Here is an 18,919-nt window from a genome sequence, read left to right on the forward strand (position 1 = left end):
TCCAGTTTTAATTTCTTTTCTTTTCTTTTTTTTTTTTTTAATTCTTGAGAGAGCGAGCACAAACCTGTGAGCAGGGAAGGGGGGGAGAGAGAGAGAGAGAGAGAGAGAGAGAGAGAGAGAGAGAGAGAGAGAGAGAGAGAGAGAGAGAAACCCAAGGACGCTCTGCACTCTTGTGGAACCTGAATCGGGGCTTGAACTCACAAAGCCAGAGATATCCTAAGCTGAAATCAAGAGTCGGACGCTTAACCGACTGAGCCACCCAGGCGCCCCTCCAGTTCTAATTTCTAATATAGTAAATATCAGAAGATCTTATATAAACAAAAGGTCTTTGGGGTCCTCAATAGTTTGTTAAGAGTTTTGGGAAGGGGCTGTAAGGCCAAAAGTTTGATAACTATTGTGATAAGCTAACTCCTGTAACGGTGGAACCTAATTCTTTGAAGGACTCTTTCCCGTGTCAGTAAAATAGTTCAGCGTCAACATAAGTTTCACATCAGGGGTCTACACTGAGAAAGACTTAAAGAGGTGCTTCTCTAGACCGCGGTGGGGGTGGAGCCAAGACTGCGTCTCCAGTCTCCCTGGAAACCACCTTTCTCTTGTGTCTTGGGCCTAGTCCTCCGTTCCTCTCCGCCTGTGATTGGAGCAGGTTAAGTCAGTGGGCGGTTCTTTGGGAGAGGGGCGGGGCTTTCTCTTTTGGCCGTGGGCTCCCTTCGCGTGAGCGTATTGACGTCACACTGGACGCCGCAGCCTTGACGCCACGCCTGTGCATCCCCAACTGAGGCCGTCGTAGCGGGGGTTGGCCTTTCGAGGGGACGCGAGCGGGACCCGTGAGGCCTGAGGTCCAGTAGCCTCTGTTGTTCCCGTACGGTTCCGGCGCTGGCCCCAGCATCGGTGCCACCATCATGGATCTAAATTTAAACCGAGCGGATTATTTACAGGTAAACCTGAGGGAATAAAGCGGGCGCCAAGCGGGACGAGCCCCGCTCCCTGAGAGGATTTTGTCCTTCCACTGACGTCTGTCGGGGTCGCCCAGAGGGGGTGCGGCGGCGAAGGTGCAGGGCTGGGTGCTGCGCTCTCGTTGTCGCTGTCACGGGCAACTACTGCTCGCCCTTGAGGGTCCGCGGGGACTTGGAAAGAAGCGGCAGACGCTCCCGCGTTGCTGGCGGCTGCCAGCATACCTAGAATATATAGAATGTACATATATACACTTAGAATATATCTTGAATACCTAAAAAGAGCTGACGTGATCTCGGATTCCTCTTCAAGGCCGTACGCCTCCCAGGCTGCAGCTACCTGTTGGCCCGTAACTCCGGGAGTCTCCCTCCATCTCTCCCCAGCCCCTTCTCCCGAGCGCCAGACCCTTCTCGCTTTGAGCTGGACGTCACCAGCCACATAATCATAAAAGCCAACGACAGCTCTTTATTGCACATGTAATTTCTTCATGAGCTTAACTTACATTACTATTTACTCTTCATAAAAATTCTCTGAGTAGATAATGTTATAGATGGTGATCTAGGATCACTTAATTACTTAACAGCGAAAAAGGATGAAGTTCTTAACTTGAAACAAAGTCTCTGACTCCGGAGCTGGTGTTCTCTCTCTTACACTATCCTGCCTCTCAGTATTTCAGCTCTAGCCATTCTGTCCCTCTTTTTCATCTCCTTTTTCAGTGATCCCGTTTTGGCTCATGATACAAAAGTTTGCCCCGTCAGTTTCCCTGTTAGCTATGCTAGGTACTTTTCACCGTAATATCTTCCGTAGTGAACTGGTCACCACGTTTTGCTACTGCTTGTGTCTCCTAAACATCTCTTGACTGGTCCCATTTTTTCCCCATCTCCATTACCCCCAATTCAGGTCTTCATCTTCTCTTTCTCCAGTAATTGAAATAGCCTCTTATTTGGGCTCCTAGCCTCCTGCTTCACCTCCCTCCAAGCCGTCCTTCACATCACTTGTTAGAATGTTTCAAAAATGCAAATCTAAACAGATTATTTTTTTCAAAAAAAATTTTTAATGTTTTATTTATTTTTGAGACAGAGTATGAATGGGGGGAGGGGCAGAGAGAGAGAGGGAGACACAGAATCCGAAGCAGGCTCCAGGCTCTGAGCTGTCAGCACAGAGCCCGATGCGGGGCTTGAACTCACAGACCATGAGATCATGACCTGAGCCGCAGTCGGACGCTCAACCGACTGAGCCACCCAGGCGCCCCCTAAACAGATTACTTTAAACTTTAGTACTACTCCTTAGAATACAGAAGAAAGTTGTACTTGTACACTATATGTAAATCGTTTTATGATCTGTTGTTTACTGCAATGTCTGTCCCATTGGTCCCCATCCTCCCCACGTCTTCTCTCATACTGTGCACCACTAGTGACAGTTCCCTGCTGTTTGCATCTTCTATACCTTTTGTAAAATAGTCCTCACTATCAGATTGGATGACATGACCCTCAGCATGTTCGGTGTTTTGCAGAAGTCTTCTATGTCGCATTTTTAATAATTGTAATCTATTTCCAAAGATTTTTAATTACTGTACGAAAACGAATAACTGTATGAAGTTTTTAGTGAAGGCTTCTAGAAATATGTGTTCATAAAGTATGTTGCCACTAGTGTCACATTATTTTTGGCTTGACAACTTTATAGCATAAATTTTACTATTTTGGGGTGGTTCCTATATTTTGTCATTTGTGGCATATATTTCATTAGAAAGTAAGTTCATCACTGATAGTAGTTGTTTCGTATCACTAATTGCAATACAAAATGACTTGAATCTGCTGGTTCTTTTAATCTCTTATGTAATCACTTCAAATTAGTGTATCAGAAAACATTCACTAGGTGGCTGGTGTGTTTCCTTAGGTGGGAGTGACCTCTCAGAAGACTATGAAGTTACTTCCTGCCTCCAGACACAGAGCTACACAAAAGGTACTGTAGAGATCCTGGTTTCTCCCTATCTCTTTGCTCTGACAGAGAAGAGGTTTATATTCCTTTCTTTATTAGTAAGTTACTCTTTTTAAAGTGCTGATGTTAAAATGGAAATAAATTTCTTTTAATTTGAACAGAGGTTGGAATACCAAGGCACATCCACAGTCAGTAATTTTCTTGGATATTATAATTTTTGTGTACAATCTGTAATAGTTTGAGCAAACTTATTGAAAAGTATATTCCAAGTTGCTCGATAAATGTTGTTGACTGACTGAAAAATGTATTCCATTCCCCTGTTAATAATTTACTCAGTGTGTAATTGTGTGTACTAGATTGTGTATATGAACAAGAAACATAAAGCACATTAGGATATAGAGAAAATTCTTTTTATTTTTTTATTAAAAAAACCTTTTCTAAATGTTTATTTATTTTTGAGAGAGAGAGACAGCGACAGAGTGTGAGCAGGGAAGGGGCAGAGAGAGAGGGAGACACAGAATCTGAAACAGGCTCCAGGCTCTCAGCTGTCAGCACAGAGCCCAATGCGGGGCTCAAACTCCTGAACTGTGAGATCATGACCTGAGCTGAAGTGGGACAGTAAATTGACTAAGCCACCCAGGCGCCCTGGGAAAATCCTTTTTAAACTTCATTGTATTTTTAAGAGTAATTAAGTATTTTGATGTTGAACTTTTTATTTAATTAATGATAACTATATTTTTTAAATATATTTTTAATGTTTATTTATTTGGGGAGGAGGGGCAGAGAGAGAAGGAGACACAGAATCCGAAGCAGGCTCCAGGCTCTGAGCTGTCAGTGCAGAGCCTGACGTGGGGCTCGAACCCGTGAACTGTGAGATCATGACCTGAGCTGAAGTCGAACACTCAACCAACTGGGCCACCCTGACGCCCCACAATGACAATAATTTTCGTAGCAATATTGATCCTATGATTTCTATAAACCAATTATAATTTCTTAGTAGACTGGTAGGATATTTTAATAGCTGCAAAATAAATACAGTATTCTGATGTAGTAACATTTTACTAAGATAAATCAACATATTTTTCATTGTCATTTATTGTATTTGGTCTACTAGATCAGAACTTTTCAAACTTTTTTGGCCTTAAGGCCCTTTTACACTCTTAAATTATTGAGGATCCCAAAGAACTTTTGTTTATGTAGGTTATATCTATCAATATTACTGTATTAAGATTAAAACAAATATCTAAAATATTTGTTATTTTATTTTTTAAACAATACACCCATTACATGTTTACATAGATAACATTTTTAATAAAAAGTAACTGCATTTTCAAAAACAAAAAGAGGATTTAGTGAGAATAGTGGCGTTGTGTCACACTTCTGCAAATTCTTTAGTCTGGCATAAGCAAGGCATCTAACTTCTCATATCTGTTTTCTACATTCAATCTGTTGTCTTGGTTGAAGCATACAAAGAATATCCAGCTCACACAGACACACAGTTGAAATTAGGAGTTATTTAAATAGCTTTTTCCAGGTAATTATGGCTCTTCACATATACTTGACAAATAGTAGTTACTTAAACATTAGTTGCAATGTGGAATAAGAAGCCATATTGATTAGCTTTTCATACTTTGATACATTAAAAACCATTTGTACTTTGAATGGATCTTTTACCCATGCATAGTTTTATAGCATCCTGTAATGGTCATTTGAGATTATTGGTTCATTGAGATATACAGATCTTCCAAAAGTTGAATGTTCAAATGTTGATTGTTCCAAATGTTATTATAAAATATAAAGCAAATCACATTTGTTGATGTCACTACTGATTTCATCAGAAAAGTTAAGTATGGAGTAGCTGTCAAGCTCACAGTGGCAGATTCAAGTCTTCTGAAGTACTTATTTCACTTGAAATAAGTACTCATTTTCACTTGAAAACCCAAATTTTATCATTGGGAGCAAATACTTTCAATTGTTTTCCTTTAAAATGACAAGCTCACTTCTTTTAGTTTTTTTGTTTTGTTTTGTTTTGTTTTTAATGTCTACAAATACCAAGTGTTAGTAACAGCTTGTTATTAACCATTGCCTTCTTTTTTTAATGTTTATTTATTTTGAGAGAGAGAGAAAGCCAGGGAGGGGCAGAGAGGGAGGGAGTGATTGAATCCCTAGCAGACTCCCTCGCTGTTAGCACAGAGCTGGGTGGCAGAGCTGGGTGCTTGCAGGGCTTGATTTACAAACCGTGAGTGAGATCATGACCTGAGCTGAAATGAAAAGTCAGACACTTAACCCACTGAGCCCCCCAGGCACCCCTTAACCATTGCTAATAGTTGCTAGTTGTTCTTTCATTCTTAAAATTATGTTTCTTGAAAAAATTGAATAGTTCAGCTTGTGACTAAAACTGGTATTAAGTGGTATTTTTGGTATGCAGCAAAAGTGCTTTATGCATATTTTTTATTTTCTCACACTAAATATTAAAAAGACATGATTCAAGGGCCAAAATTCAAGAAGATTAATAATTTTTATTGCTTCATCAAGAACATTCTTACATGAGGTTTGATTTTTTTCTTTACTCTCAAGTGGTGATGAAGATTACAGTGACAACCGGTAAGGTTTGTTGTCATTGTTTTGATTCTTGCCAGACACCAGCAACTTTATCCACAATTGCTCTGCATCATCATCGTAAATATCAACATAGCAAAAAAGAAAAACAAAGACTTACTTAGAAAAATAGTTTTCATTTGCCAGATTCCCTAAAACGTTCTTGTTGACCCCAGGAATCTAGGAATCACACTTTGGGAATCCCTGTAATTATTGTTTTCACAAATTATTGGAGTAATGTAGTGTTTAAAAGAAAAAAAACTCAAAACCTTAACTGTTCGTATGTATTTTTTCATCTGAATAGGAATCTGCCAATACCAAAGGTCCATAAATCTCCTGAAAATGTGTGCATAATTATTTGTGAATGTTCATTGTTCTAGAAAGAAAGTCCATAGCTTTCATAAAATGCACAAAGGGATTTGTGATCCCCACACCAAAGTTAAGAATCAGGGACCCAAGAATGTGGCCTGTGCAACATCAACTTTTTGATAATTGAGACTTGTTTTGTGTCCTAATACATTGTCAATTTTCTAATGTTCCTGTGTGCTTGAAAAGAACATTTATAATGTACTTAGGATGAGTGAATTGCTTATTTATGCACGTGTGAGCACACACTCACACACACACATATCCTACACATATGTACATGAATGTACAGATACATATGTACATACATATTAGATCAGAGGTAATTGTTTTTCTAATCTATATCCTTCTCTTTTGTCTGCTTGTTTACCAATTCCTGAGAAACAAGTGTTAAAATCTCCCTCTGTATTTATTTCAAAATAATCCATTGGTTACATGTTGATAGTTGTTGAACCTGAATGATGGATATGTGGGAATTCATTATAATATTCTGTCTGCTTTTGCATAGGGTGAAATTTTTCTATTAAGAAGGTTTTAAAAATATCAAGTAGGTCAATCACAACTTTACTGATAATCTGTTTTGAAAGTTAATCTTAACATATTCTTATCCTCTAGTTAAGGAAAAAAATTACCTCCCTGACATTTCTGTTTCTGTTCTCTTGCTCTCTTTACATTGTAGGAACAGAATATATGACCAATAACTTCAATAATGATTCTCCCTACCTTCTCGTTGCCCCTTTCTTGTAATTTCTTGGACTATTATTTTTTGTGTAGGCACTTTCCTAGATTTTCTGATCTCTACTTTCAAAATTATGATTTATATTTTGAGATCTTGTTTCTCCCATATAAGTTAATAGGACATAATTATAGTAATTTCATATTCTCTTCAATCTATTGTAGGTGGTTATTGGAGATCACGATGGGGTAGTTATGTGCTTTGGCATGAAGAAGGGAGAAGCAGTGGTATGTATAGCTTTTTTTTTTTTTTTAGGAGAAAAAAGGATTTTCTTCTTTCTTTCTTTCTTTCTTTCTTTCTTTCTTTCTTTCTTTCTTTTCCTTCCTTCCTTCCTTCCTTCCTTCCTTCCTTCCTTCCTTCCTTCCTTCCTTCCTTCCTTCCTTTGTAGGCTCCACACCCAGCATGGAGCCCAATGTGGGGCCCAAACTCATGACCCCAAGATCAAGACCCAAGCTGAGATCAAAAGTCAGTCACCTAACTGACTGAGTCACCCAGGTGCCTTGAAAAAAGGATTTTCTAAAAAAGAAACACACTACTTGTTGAATACTCTTAGGTTAAAATTGTCCTAAAAACAATGAAAAATGCATTGTGAGAAAAGTAGTTACATGAAGTATGAGGCTACAGGCAAGACAACAGTCATGTTCTAGCTAGCTGTAAAATACCTTTGACAGCCTAGGGTGATATATTAATTTTCTATGGTGTGTAACAGATTACTTTTGGGGATTTGAATCAATACTATTATCTCATAGTTTCTGTGGGTCAGGAATATGGTTTCGTGTCTTACATGGCTACAGCGTAGATATGAGCCAGGATCTATTCCTTTTTGGAGCTGGGGTCCTATTCCAAGCTCACATGGTTGTTGACGGGATTCAGATTCTTGCTGTTGTAGGACTGAGGTCTCCATTTTATTGCTGTCTATAAGCCAGGGCCTGCTCTCAACATCTTGAGGCCCCCACAGTTCTTTGCCATATGTCACTGGCCCTCTCATGGTGACCTGCTTCAAGCCAGCAGGAAAATCTGTCCAGTCAGCTAAGGTAGAGTCTTATGTAACTTATGTAACATAATATAACACGGAAGTGACTATCCCATCACCTCTGCCTCTTAATGTAACCTAATCAAGGATGTGATTAATGCATTATCATATTGACAGATCATAGTTTACAAGCAATGGGTCTGAGCTGTGAGCACTTATATATTCACTATACATTATGTAGAATTTATAAAAAAACTGGATAGGGTAAAAACTGTCAGAAGGTGCAGTGTTTCTATTATTTGTATATTCTCCCAGATACTTTATTCTCTGTATAAAGTCATTGGAGGGGAGGGAGAGAAATTGGTGCCAATAATAAAATGGAAAATAACCAGGAAGAAATTAATAATACAAATGGTATTTCCAATTAGATATCAAGTTATACATTCAGGTTTCCAGTAAATTCTACAATCTTTTACTTATACTACTAAAATTTATAAAAATTATGAAGAAAGCAGGAGAGATTAGTTTTAAACAGACAATTCAAGCGTAAAAAGATGTCCATTGGAGCCAGTGGGGGAATCTTGTTAAAATGCACGTTCTCATTCAGTAGAAAAGTCTGCATTTTTAATAAGGTTAATCATACTAATCGCACTGCTTAATGAACTCTACTTTGAGTTGCAGGAGTTTAGATTTTAATGATGTTGCTGAAATATGTGTGGCAATAAATATTCTAAATTTTGAAGATATTTAGCCAAAAACCTTGAAGACCCACTGAAGTAAATACATTTGTATCTAAAGATGTTTCTATATAATGGAACTATAATACTTTGTGTGTTTGAAATCACAGTGTTTTTTATGGTAAAAGAAAATGCTTACAATAAATTTGTGTACTTAATTTTTTCCCCCATGATTTTTGCAGGCAGTGTTCAAGACTTTACCAGGGCAGAAGATTGCAAGATTGGAGCTAGGAGGGGTTCTTAATACACCCCAGGAGAAAATTTTTGTTGCTGCAGGATCTGAGATTAGAGGCTTCACAAAGAGAGGAAAACAGTTCCTCTCTTTTGAAACAAACCTCACTGAAAGCATTAAAGCTATGTATGTTCATCCTTTTTTTATCTTTACATATCCATTTACAATATTTTGGATAGGTGACAAACATCAGATTGAGTCTCATATCTTAATAGATTTCTTGGGAAGTAAAATTGTCTAAAGGCACTTTGTTAGTAAGAAACTAATTAACCTAGAATCAGTACAAAATCAATTGGTTGTTGAAATGTTTTCTTTTAAAGACTCTCATAGTATTTACACATTAATTTTTGACTAATTGGTTCAATTGATTCATGATTAAGGTATAAAAGAAAAAAGTAAAAGAAATCTAGAGATGTTTAGGTTTCTGTTCCTTTGATGTCTCTGGTAATTTTGGTTATGAGGTAGCATCATTTTGTTAAAAAGCTGGCCGTCAAAGTTGGTAACTACCAATAGGATATAATTTTAGGTAAATCAGTTAAGACCCTGAGTAAAAATAACTCCCTTAAGGGCTTTTGGATATGTGAGATTTTGCAGTTTAAATTTTAGTTTTTTTTAATCATGGGGGGCTGAAAAGCCTTTGAAGTTTATCTAACCCACTGTCCTCAGACCTACTACTGAGGAGCATCCCTTGGCAGCTTAAAAGAGTAGATTTCTTGTCTTACTCATACCTGCAGAATCGGAATTATTAGGAGTGGGTTAAAAGAAAAAGTTCTTCATTTGACTATGATGCAGCCAAGTTCTATAAGCAACCAGATATTGGTTTGAAAACTGCTAACTCAGTTCAGCGTTCTGTGTAATGCACAGCTGTCCTGTATAATTCTGTATAATGCATGTCTCATGTCCTGACATCCAAGCCGCAAAACTTTGGTTTGGTGAGATTAGGTAAGATTTAAACAGTGGTATATGGGAGTGAGTTCAGTGGTTTAATAAGAATAGAATACTTTCGAAATGCTTTTGTAGATAGACATGGTCAATGATAATTGTAAAATGCTAAAATCAAAGTAATACATTAATAATTAGCATAACTCACATTCAGAAGGATGTGTGGGCAAAGGTTTGAGAAAGATAAGGAATTTCCTAGACAATAGTCGCTTTTGCTAGTTTCTTAAATGTTTTTATTGGAGTGGCAGTGGCAGGATGGAGAAGATCTTTACTTAATTTTGAAAATTTATTGTCTGAATCCCCAAATTTATAAGGGTGCATAGGAAAGCAAGGTTATAACTTGGCAAGATTCAGTAAGAGAGCACTTACAACAACTTACAAGTTGGTTACCACTCATGCATCCCTTCCCTGCTTAACGTTTCCATCTATCCCTGCTCTTGTCAACAATAGTGACTGTAAGCAGTACTTTGGAAAATGTGTAACTGCAATATAATTGCAAATGTAATACAGATAGATTTCTAGATGAAACTTTAAGTCTTGAAAAAGAATTTTGTTAGTTGATAAAAATGATATTGAGGACTACTGAAATCATATGCAGAGCCACAGAGTGAGGCCACTTAAGCGATAATTGAAGAAGAGAAAATCAATGAGGATAATTATAGGATAAGAAATAATTTTAATTCCAAAACTTTCTAACCAGACTTTAGAAGTTTCACCTTCAAATAAACCTTCAAATAAAATTACCTTCTTTATTATCACCTTCTTTATGGTTATAGCAGTCTACAAGTGAAAGGTAATATACTAGTATATAATTTTTGTCAAGTTTCAGCTCCCCAAGTGAAAACTGGATTCGATATAGAATTAGAATGTTGTTATGATTATTGCCTACATTTTGTTAAATATAATTTAAAATGAATGTTTTTCATTTCTTTTTTCAAGATAAAAATCTAATGAAATATTTTTTTTTTCACTGTTTACCATTTAAAGTAGATTCATTTCCAACAGCCTTTGCTAGACAGTTCAGAAAAGTAGTAAGAAAGCTAACTCTCTAATGCAGTCTACTCCACTACTGGTTGTGTGCCATTAGACAGGTTACCTAACATTTTATTGTTCTCTGTCAAAAGGAATAATAATGGTCCCTGCTTTTTAACATTATGAGGATTAAGCTAATCCATGTAATACATGTAAATCATTTAGGACAGTGCTTGTCACATAGTATGCATTTAAAAAAAGTTCCTTTTTTCAAATTGTCTTCAGATATAGACAGTTAAATTATCATTGTCTTTGTTTTCATTTTTTCTGAGCTTAATTTTTGAGATGCCTAAGACCTTAAGGTCTTCACAGCTTTCAAAATCAATGTTATACCTAAAGGCTAAAATTAAGTGGGGGAAATGAGGGGGAAAAATATCTATTCTTTAAGTCTGTGATAAAATGATAGAAACTGTATAAACTTATTTTCATCTCATAAAAGTTCAGGAGTTTTCTATGCTTATTTTTAAAAATATGGATATTTTTTATTACTTTTAATGTTCTCAGGCATATATCTGGCTCAGACCTCTTTCTCAGTGCAAGTTACATCTATAACCATTATTGTGACTGCAAAGACCAGCATTATTACCTTTCTGGGGACAAAATCAATGATGTCATCTGCCTTCCAGTGGAAAGATTACCTAGTATTACACCAGTATTGGCCTGCCAGGACAGAGTGCTCAGAGTTTTACAGGTTTCTGTGATTTGCATTTTTATAGTTTTTCATAATTTATGCTAAATAAGTATTACTGAACAATGTGTATTTAAGTTAAATTACTTATTACTGCCGCTTTAAATGTCTTACTTAAAATTATATCTGGAAAAAATGCCTTTTAATTGGTATGCTAATTTTTTTTAACTTGAGCCAAATGTATTAAGATCTTTGGTGAGTTTTAGGCATACATGGGAAAAAGGATGCTTCCTCCCAATCCCATACATAATTTCTGAGTTAGTCCAGTTTGAATGGAGTGCCTTTGCTATAGAACCCTTCGCAGCTTTTTTTTTTGGCTTTCTTCCTCCATTACCCTTTCCTCCCTGCCAAAATCAAATAAATGGAGGAAATTGGGTTGGGGAGTGGATGTTAGGCTTTAACAAAGAAGGAATAGTTGAGATCAAAGGATGTATCATTTGGGTTTATTCCATATTTATGACAGTATGTGCAACAAAATAAGCACTCAGTAAATACTTGTTGGATGAATAAATGAATGATAGAGGGAAAAATCATTTTATTGTCCTTATATTTCTATTAAAAACCATGATGCATAAGGTATTGTTATTAGTATAATAGTTACACCTATGTCTCTTCAAAAGTGACTTTCAATAAAATACACATACATACAAACACCAGGATCCACAAAATAAAGTTTAATGCAAATAACATAGAACAGGTGGATTATTTGGATCAGAAACTTGGGCTAATGATAGCGCAATTGAATAAAAAATCTAGCTGTTTATTCTGTGCCATTACAGGCTATCTCATTCTTTGGAATTTCATAGTCAGATGGCCACTTCTTGGTGTTAGTCCTTTTATAGAAGGAAAAATCCAATGGTTCTATGAGGTTCTCCCTGCCCCCCCCACCCCCCTGCCAAGGGAAGATAAAGTAATGTTCAAGATTCATTCTAGAGGGATGAATAATTAATTTCTTCCATAGCCTGTACTCCCAAATATGAATTGTTTGAATAAGGCTTTTAAACAGGAGCTGGCTAGAATTCAGTTAGAAATTGTTCCAGCTGATTCTAGGATTCTGCTTTGTTTAACTAGAAGAGATCCATGTACTTGCTGTAAAAATAAAGAATTCAGTAAGGATTTGTGGGAAGTTACAGCTTGAAGCCTTTGCTCTGCCCTTCATATGTCCTTCCTCCCCTTTACTGCTCATTATCCATTGCCCCAGAAGTAGCCTTTTTTTAAACAGTTTTCTTGTGGATTCTTTTGTGTTTATATAGTTGATATATATGAAATTTCAAATGTAATTATAAATAAAAGATAAAGCACATTACTTTTATATATTCTATATATATTTAACTAAAAGGTCATTACATATTTACTATAATTTCACATTTTTTTCGTTGAATGATTTATCATAGTTATTTTTTCCATGTAAGTGTAGATACTTATAAGTACCCTATTCTTTAATAGCTTCACAAAATACTATGTACTAAATGAAAACATTAGAAGTGGCAAAATTTTAAAAAAGACAAATAAATGGACGTAACTTATTTTCTTCTCTAAATAACACGTCATTCTGCCTCTCACTGGAATAGGTTTTGGAAATACCCAAATACGTATTGACCATGTGACTATGTCAAGTTAACTGCTCCCAACTTCAGTCTCTTCTTCTGTACAATGAAAACACTGAGAACCCACCTGCTGGTATTATCCAACTAAAGGAAACAACACATTCAATGTACTACCCTAAGAGATAACACCCTAGATGTTTGATATTGCTGTTCTGGTGGTACTCACCACCTACCTTCTTGGAGTACCAAAAAGTGTAATGGCACATTAAAGAGTGAGAAGTCCTGTTGAAAAAAAAATCTGCATAACCTTCTTGTGTCAGTTACCATCCTGAGAACCTGGACGACCTCTTAAGGTTGACGATGAGAATCAGGTTGAGGGTTAGGTAGGGGCTATTTTCTGCCTTAGATGACACATGTCTGCTACCACTCTGGGACTAGGGTGGCAAACTTCATTCACATTTTTCAGGAAGCAAAATTGAGCCCCTGGGCTTGTCTTTTTCTTAGGAAGTAACTTTGGGTCTGTTTAAATATTTGTGCTCTGAGTTAAAGAAAACAGAACAAAAAACTTATTCCTGGAAAGCTTTGATAGGAAAATTTACCAGTGTCAAGTTTTTGGGCAAACAAAGTATTTAAATTGAAAACTTCTCTAAGTGTTGAGTATTTTAAATATTTCTTCGTGATCTTTAAATATTATATATTTTAAAATGAGTTAACATATACAAAATTGCTAAAGAAATGCAAGTTAATAATCACAGTCTAACTTTTTTCAGCAGTTTTATTCTAGAGTTTTTCTTTATATGAATACTGATGTTATCAAGGAGTATGTATACTAAATTTATGTTCTGTTTCAGTTTTAAAATACTTGTTCTTCTTCAGGGATCTGATGTGATGTATGAAACTGAAGTTCCTGGCCCACCTACTGTTTTAGCACTACACAACGGAAATGGCGGTAATCACAATAAAATAAGGAAGTGCGTTATGTTATTTAAGTCTAGATATTTCAGGTTTTTAATCATTTAATTATATATTAAGTATAGTTAATCATTTAACTGTATGTTAAGTTTTTAATAATGTAACTATATGTTAATGAACTGGAATTGAGACAGTAGTCTGATAACTTGCCAGTAACTAACAATAATGAATTGTTGAACTTTAATTTTCAGTGTCCTCATCTTAAAATTAGATGATGAGGAAGGGTCTTATCTCTTAGTTTATAAAATTCTGTGACTATATAACCATCCTCCAAAATTAAGTTTTCTGTCTTTTTATATTTTTTAAATGATATTTTTACATTAAAGTCCATGTATATGAAAATTTTTTCAGTTTTAAGGAGATCTTATGAGTCATGAGATAAGTATAACATGTTGACTTAAAAAAAATTTTTTTTTATGTTTATTTATTTTTGAGACAGAAACAGAGCATGAGTGGGGTAGGGACAGAGTGAGAGAGAGACACAAAATCTGAAGCAAGCTCCAGGCTCTGAGCTGTCGGCACAGAGCCTGACGCAGGGCTTGAACCCACCAACCGTGAGATCATGACCTGAGCTGAAGTCGGACACTTAATCGACTGAGCCACCGAGGTGCCCCTAACATGTTAACTTTAATTATAAACTAGGTGACTCTGGAGAAGACCTTTTGTTTGGAACATCAGATGGAAAACTTGGGCTTATTCAGATCACTACCTCCAAACCGATACACAAGTGGGAAATTCGAAATGAGAAAAAGCTGGGAGGTATGTTTTTGATGTAGTTTAGATTCTGAAATGTCATTCATTATTAAATATCCTAAATTTTATATAGTTCATTCTGTTTTATTTATTCACAGTATTTGGTAAGCTTAACAATTTACAGAGCCACCTCAGATTTATTTACTCTTTGTTTATTTAGCAGGTCTGTCATACTTTGGCATCATTTTTTAATTAAGAAATGGTAATGGTAATTTAGGATAGGTAGGTTTTTGTGGGCTAATGTCCATCCATAGTATCAAATCCATTATTCACTGATGTAGGAAATTAATTGGAATTTAGGAATATTTGATATTAAGCAAGGAAGAAGTATAGTGAGTCAGGGAATATTCTGGTTTTCTAAAGGATTTATACCTTTCTGAGGAAATTTATATCTGACTTAGAAAGTAGTAAGATGGCTATTTATAGGTATAGTAATTCTATTCATGTATTCATTTATTCCTTCAACAAATACTTGTTAGGGGAGACAGAGAATAAACAAATGAATAAATAGATAACTTCATCTAAGTCATCTGAAAAAAATATCAGACAGTGATGCATTAGTGATAGGTGGAAGGAAGAAAACTAAATTTAGACTGGGTGGTAATGGAAGGTGTCTTATAAAAGGTGAAATTTGAGCCGAGATCTGATTCATAAGAAAAGGAGTTAGTAATGTAAAAATTGGGGGGAAAATTATGCTCCAGAAAGAGGAAAAAATCAGGGCATAAGTAAAGAGGAAAAAATCAAGGCATAAGTAAACTTGATTCATTTGAGGAGCAAAGTGAAGGTCAGTGTGGCTAAATGCATTAGCATGACAAGACAAGTCAGAGACTTAGCATAGGGCCAAATCATGTAGGTCCTTGTGGACCTTGGAAAAGGATTGAATTTTAATCTATGTGCAGTGGGAAGTCTTTGGAGAATTGTAAGTGGGAGTATGATATGATCTAATCTAACAAAACAAAGCAAAAAACATACCAGGGAGAATGGATCTGGGGGAAGCAGCTCAAAATTGAAAGTGTGGCGATCAGTTAGGAAGTCATTGTTATAGTTGTTATAATTTATTTTAGTCTAGACTACAGATAAGTGGCCTGAGCTAGGCTAATGGTAGTTGGAAATGGGAAGGACTCAATTTCAGTATATATTTTGGAGATAGAGCTGTTAAGATTTGCTAAGGGATTTGGTCTGGGCAGTGAGAAAAAGACAGGAATCAGAGATGTAGTCTAGATTTTTGGCCTGAACAAATGGGTGATACCTTACTGAGATGAGGAGAGTTTGGGGAAGGACCATTGATGGGGTGCACTAAAGGGGAATGAAGAATTTTCTTTGGGGCATAGGACGTTTGAGATGCAAATGGACGTCTCAAAGAAGATGCTGTATAGGATCTTGGATGTAGAAGTCTGGAGCTCTGGGGAGAGAGAGGCCAGAGCTAGAGATAAAAACTATGAGCCATTTCCATTTAGATTATATTTAAAGTCTTGGAAATGGCTGAATGTGGGCAGAAAAGGGGATACCTGATTATGCTTCAAGTTTTCTGTTCTTTGTTTTCCCATTCTGATTCAGTATATACATGTTTTCAGCCTTACTTTGTCTGTACTTGGCCCTAATATTAGTTTTATTAATAGCTTGTCACCTCTATCATCTTTTTTAAAGGTATTTTGTGTGTTGACAGCTTTGACATTGTGGGTGATGGGGTTAAAGATTTACTTGTTGGGAGAGATGATGGAGTGGTACAAGTGTATAGTTTTGACAATACAAATGAGCCTGTTCTACGATTTGATCAGGTCAGTTCATTTAAAAAGACTATATATGCTTATATTCATCAAATAATTATAGAGATGATTGTGATGTTTTGGGTTTTATTAAATTATATTAATATCTTGTGTTTGGCTTAGAATATTGCTGCTTTGATGTATCAAAATCTTCTCTAGACTGCTCTTATGTTTGAATAATAGGCTATTGCCTTCCAGATAAATAATAAATTGCTTCTTCATTTGGTTTCTAAATATTGTATACCTGAACTTTAATTATTTTGCCTTAGTTTCTACAATGCATAGTGGATTACAGGAGTAACATTTATATGTTTGGGTAACAAACAAGACTGTTGTTTTAAAGTAATAATGTTTTAGGAATAAACTCATGTTGTTAGAACAATATCAAAATATCCTTGAGCAGAGAGAGAAAAGTCGCAATTTCACTTCTAACCACCCAAGACTTTACCAAATGAGAAGAATTACTAAATATGAGTAATTTTAGTTCACAGATTTTAATGTAGTTAAGCTTGTTTATGCCAAGGTACGGAGTTACATGGAGAATCAGTCTGCTGTAAAATGAATCTTTCGGTTTCATAAAGTGGTGTTCTCTAGTCCAGGGTTTCCCATCCTGCCTTATGCAGGATGGATTGAGGCTGTTTTAAAAAAAAACAACAACAAAAACCACAACCAGTATCAAGTTTTCTTTGTCTGATTTCACTACTAGTGCTTCCCCTCAGTCCCAACTTTAACTGTAGATGAGCAAATACAGATGTTTTGATGTATAGATAAAGGTATTACATAGATAATATGGGAATAAAAATTCCCTAAAGGTTTCATAGAGGCTATCATCTCCTTTATTCATCTAAAAAACTTTATTCTTTGTTCATTTCCAAAAACTATTTGGAAAAAACGCATGAGAGGTGGTATGTAGAATTCAGATGATAGACTAAACATATTGGGAGTTTTGCTTATGTAATTTTTAAAAAAAACCTCTTTATATAAATAAATGATTTTTGCTCATTATGTGGCTACTGTGGCTGAGTGCTACACACACATATATGAGTCATTTTCAGTCTTCTTTCCCCCAAATTTAAAAGCACTGGAATTTTCTGCCATTTGTGCAGGATTTTTGCCTCTCCAATCTCAGTGTTTCGAATGATAAGTATTCAATAAATGTATGTTGAATGTCTGGAGGGAGGAAAATAAGTTTTATTACTTATTTTAATATGTCTGTGCACTTTTTAGCTATTAATGAAGTACTTGATCTTAAATTTGTTTTAGATGTTGTCTGAAAGTGTCACATCTATCCAGGGTGGTTGTGTAGGGAAAGAAGGCTATGATGAAATTGTGGTATCCACGTATTCAGGTAAGGGAAATGGTAATAGGTAAAGAAAGAATCATTAAGAAAAAATATACATTTAATAAATTATTTTTTAATGTTATTATTTAATGTTAATTTTGAGAGAGAGAGCATGAGAGCAAGCAAGCATGAGTGGGGGAGGAGCAGAGAGAGAGAGAGAGGGAGAGAGAATCTCAAGCAAGCTCCATGCTCAGCCCAGGGCCCAACACAGAGCTCAGTCTCACAATCCTGAGATCATGACCTGAGCTGAAATCAAGAGTCAGACACTTACCTGACTGAGCCACCCAGGCGTCCCTTAATAAATTATTTTTGATGATAACTTTTTAAAAAAAGTGTTATTAGTAAATCAGTCTTACCTATAGCATTAAAACCTTTACTGGTTAAAAATTAAGGAGGGAAGGAGTAGGTGTATTGGTTTATAAAAGAGGTAATATGTGAATAATGGAGTACTTAACATACTCTACTTAATCTTTGAAAATTAAATGATATTCTTTGGTTTAAAAAGAAGTATTTACTGAACTTTAGTTTGTGTTTTGTTACTGTCTATATTTCTTATAAAAATTCCCTTGCTTTTGAGTTAGTGATTCTTTTACATTCTTAAAATAGCCAATGCGAGAGTTTAACTTTCCATAAACATGATTTTCGAAAGACAGTTCTAATTCATCAGGTATATTTGAACTTGCTAGAATTGTGTTGACTTATTCCATACTTGAAAACTAAAACTATAAATTGAGAAGTGAAAGATTTCTTTAATCATAGTATTATAGTAGTTTACACAAAATAAAAATAGTATCACAAATGTTTATTATGTAGTTTCTTTATGGCTTCAGTATTTTCCAGCTTGATATATTTTGTTGTTTTGTCTTGTTTTTTGAAGGACAATAAGTCCTAGGACTAAATGAGGTTGATGTTGGTGGACAAAGGGGCATGTATATTGGGGTTTCTTTTAATACTAGCAGTACTTAATGGTGCACAATTTAATTCATCTCTGCAGGCTGGGTTACAGGTCTGACAACAGAGCCTATGCATAAGGAAAGTGGACCAGGAGAAGAAGTAAAAATTAATCAGGAGATGCAAAATAAAATTTCTAACTTAAGGTAATTTTGGATTTTTTTGTTTGCTTTTTTTTTTAATTTCATGAAGTGTGTAGTTCTTATATTTTATTGGAAGAAATTATACAATTAATTATTTTATCACCTTTTTAAATTTATCAGTTTGAGAAAATTTGCAGTAAGTGCTAATTAGTATTTTAAAGTTATAAATATACTTTTTATATTATTTATATACATATTATTACTTTTTTCTATACTGACTTTTTCCTAGATCAAAAATTACATTTTTCATTT

General features: G+C 35.5%; 1 protein-coding gene across 1 annotated transcript in view; it reads left to right on the forward strand.

Moving 5' to 3' along the window:
* The first annotated feature begins 731 nt into the window (after positions 1–731).
* BBS7 (Bardet-Biedl syndrome 7) overlaps positions 732–18,919 on the forward strand; it is a 35,545-nt gene continuing 17,357 nt past the window's right edge. Inside the window, exons 1-10 of the mRNA XM_042935595.1 lie at positions 732–935; positions 2,848–2,913; positions 6,754–6,816; positions 8,482–8,657; positions 11,010–11,196; positions 13,617–13,689; positions 14,355–14,471; positions 16,113–16,243; positions 17,495–17,579; positions 18,568–18,670. Coding sequence (XP_042791529.1) covers positions 900–935; positions 2,848–2,913; positions 6,754–6,816; positions 8,482–8,657; positions 11,010–11,196; positions 13,617–13,689; positions 14,355–14,471; positions 16,113–16,243; positions 17,495–17,579; positions 18,568–18,670 — 1,037 coding nt within the window. The 5' untranslated portion in view covers positions 732–899. The remainder of the gene's footprint in view (positions 936–2,847; positions 2,914–6,753; positions 6,817–8,481; positions 8,658–11,009; positions 11,197–13,616; positions 13,690–14,354; positions 14,472–16,112; positions 16,244–17,494; positions 17,580–18,567; positions 18,671–18,919) is intronic.

The sequence above is a fragment of the Panthera leo genome, chromosome B1 (genome assembly GCF_018350215.1).
Source record: "Panthera leo isolate Ple1 chromosome B1, P.leo_Ple1_pat1.1, whole genome shotgun sequence".
Lineage (NCBI taxonomy): Eukaryota > Metazoa > Chordata > Mammalia > Carnivora > Felidae > Panthera > Panthera leo.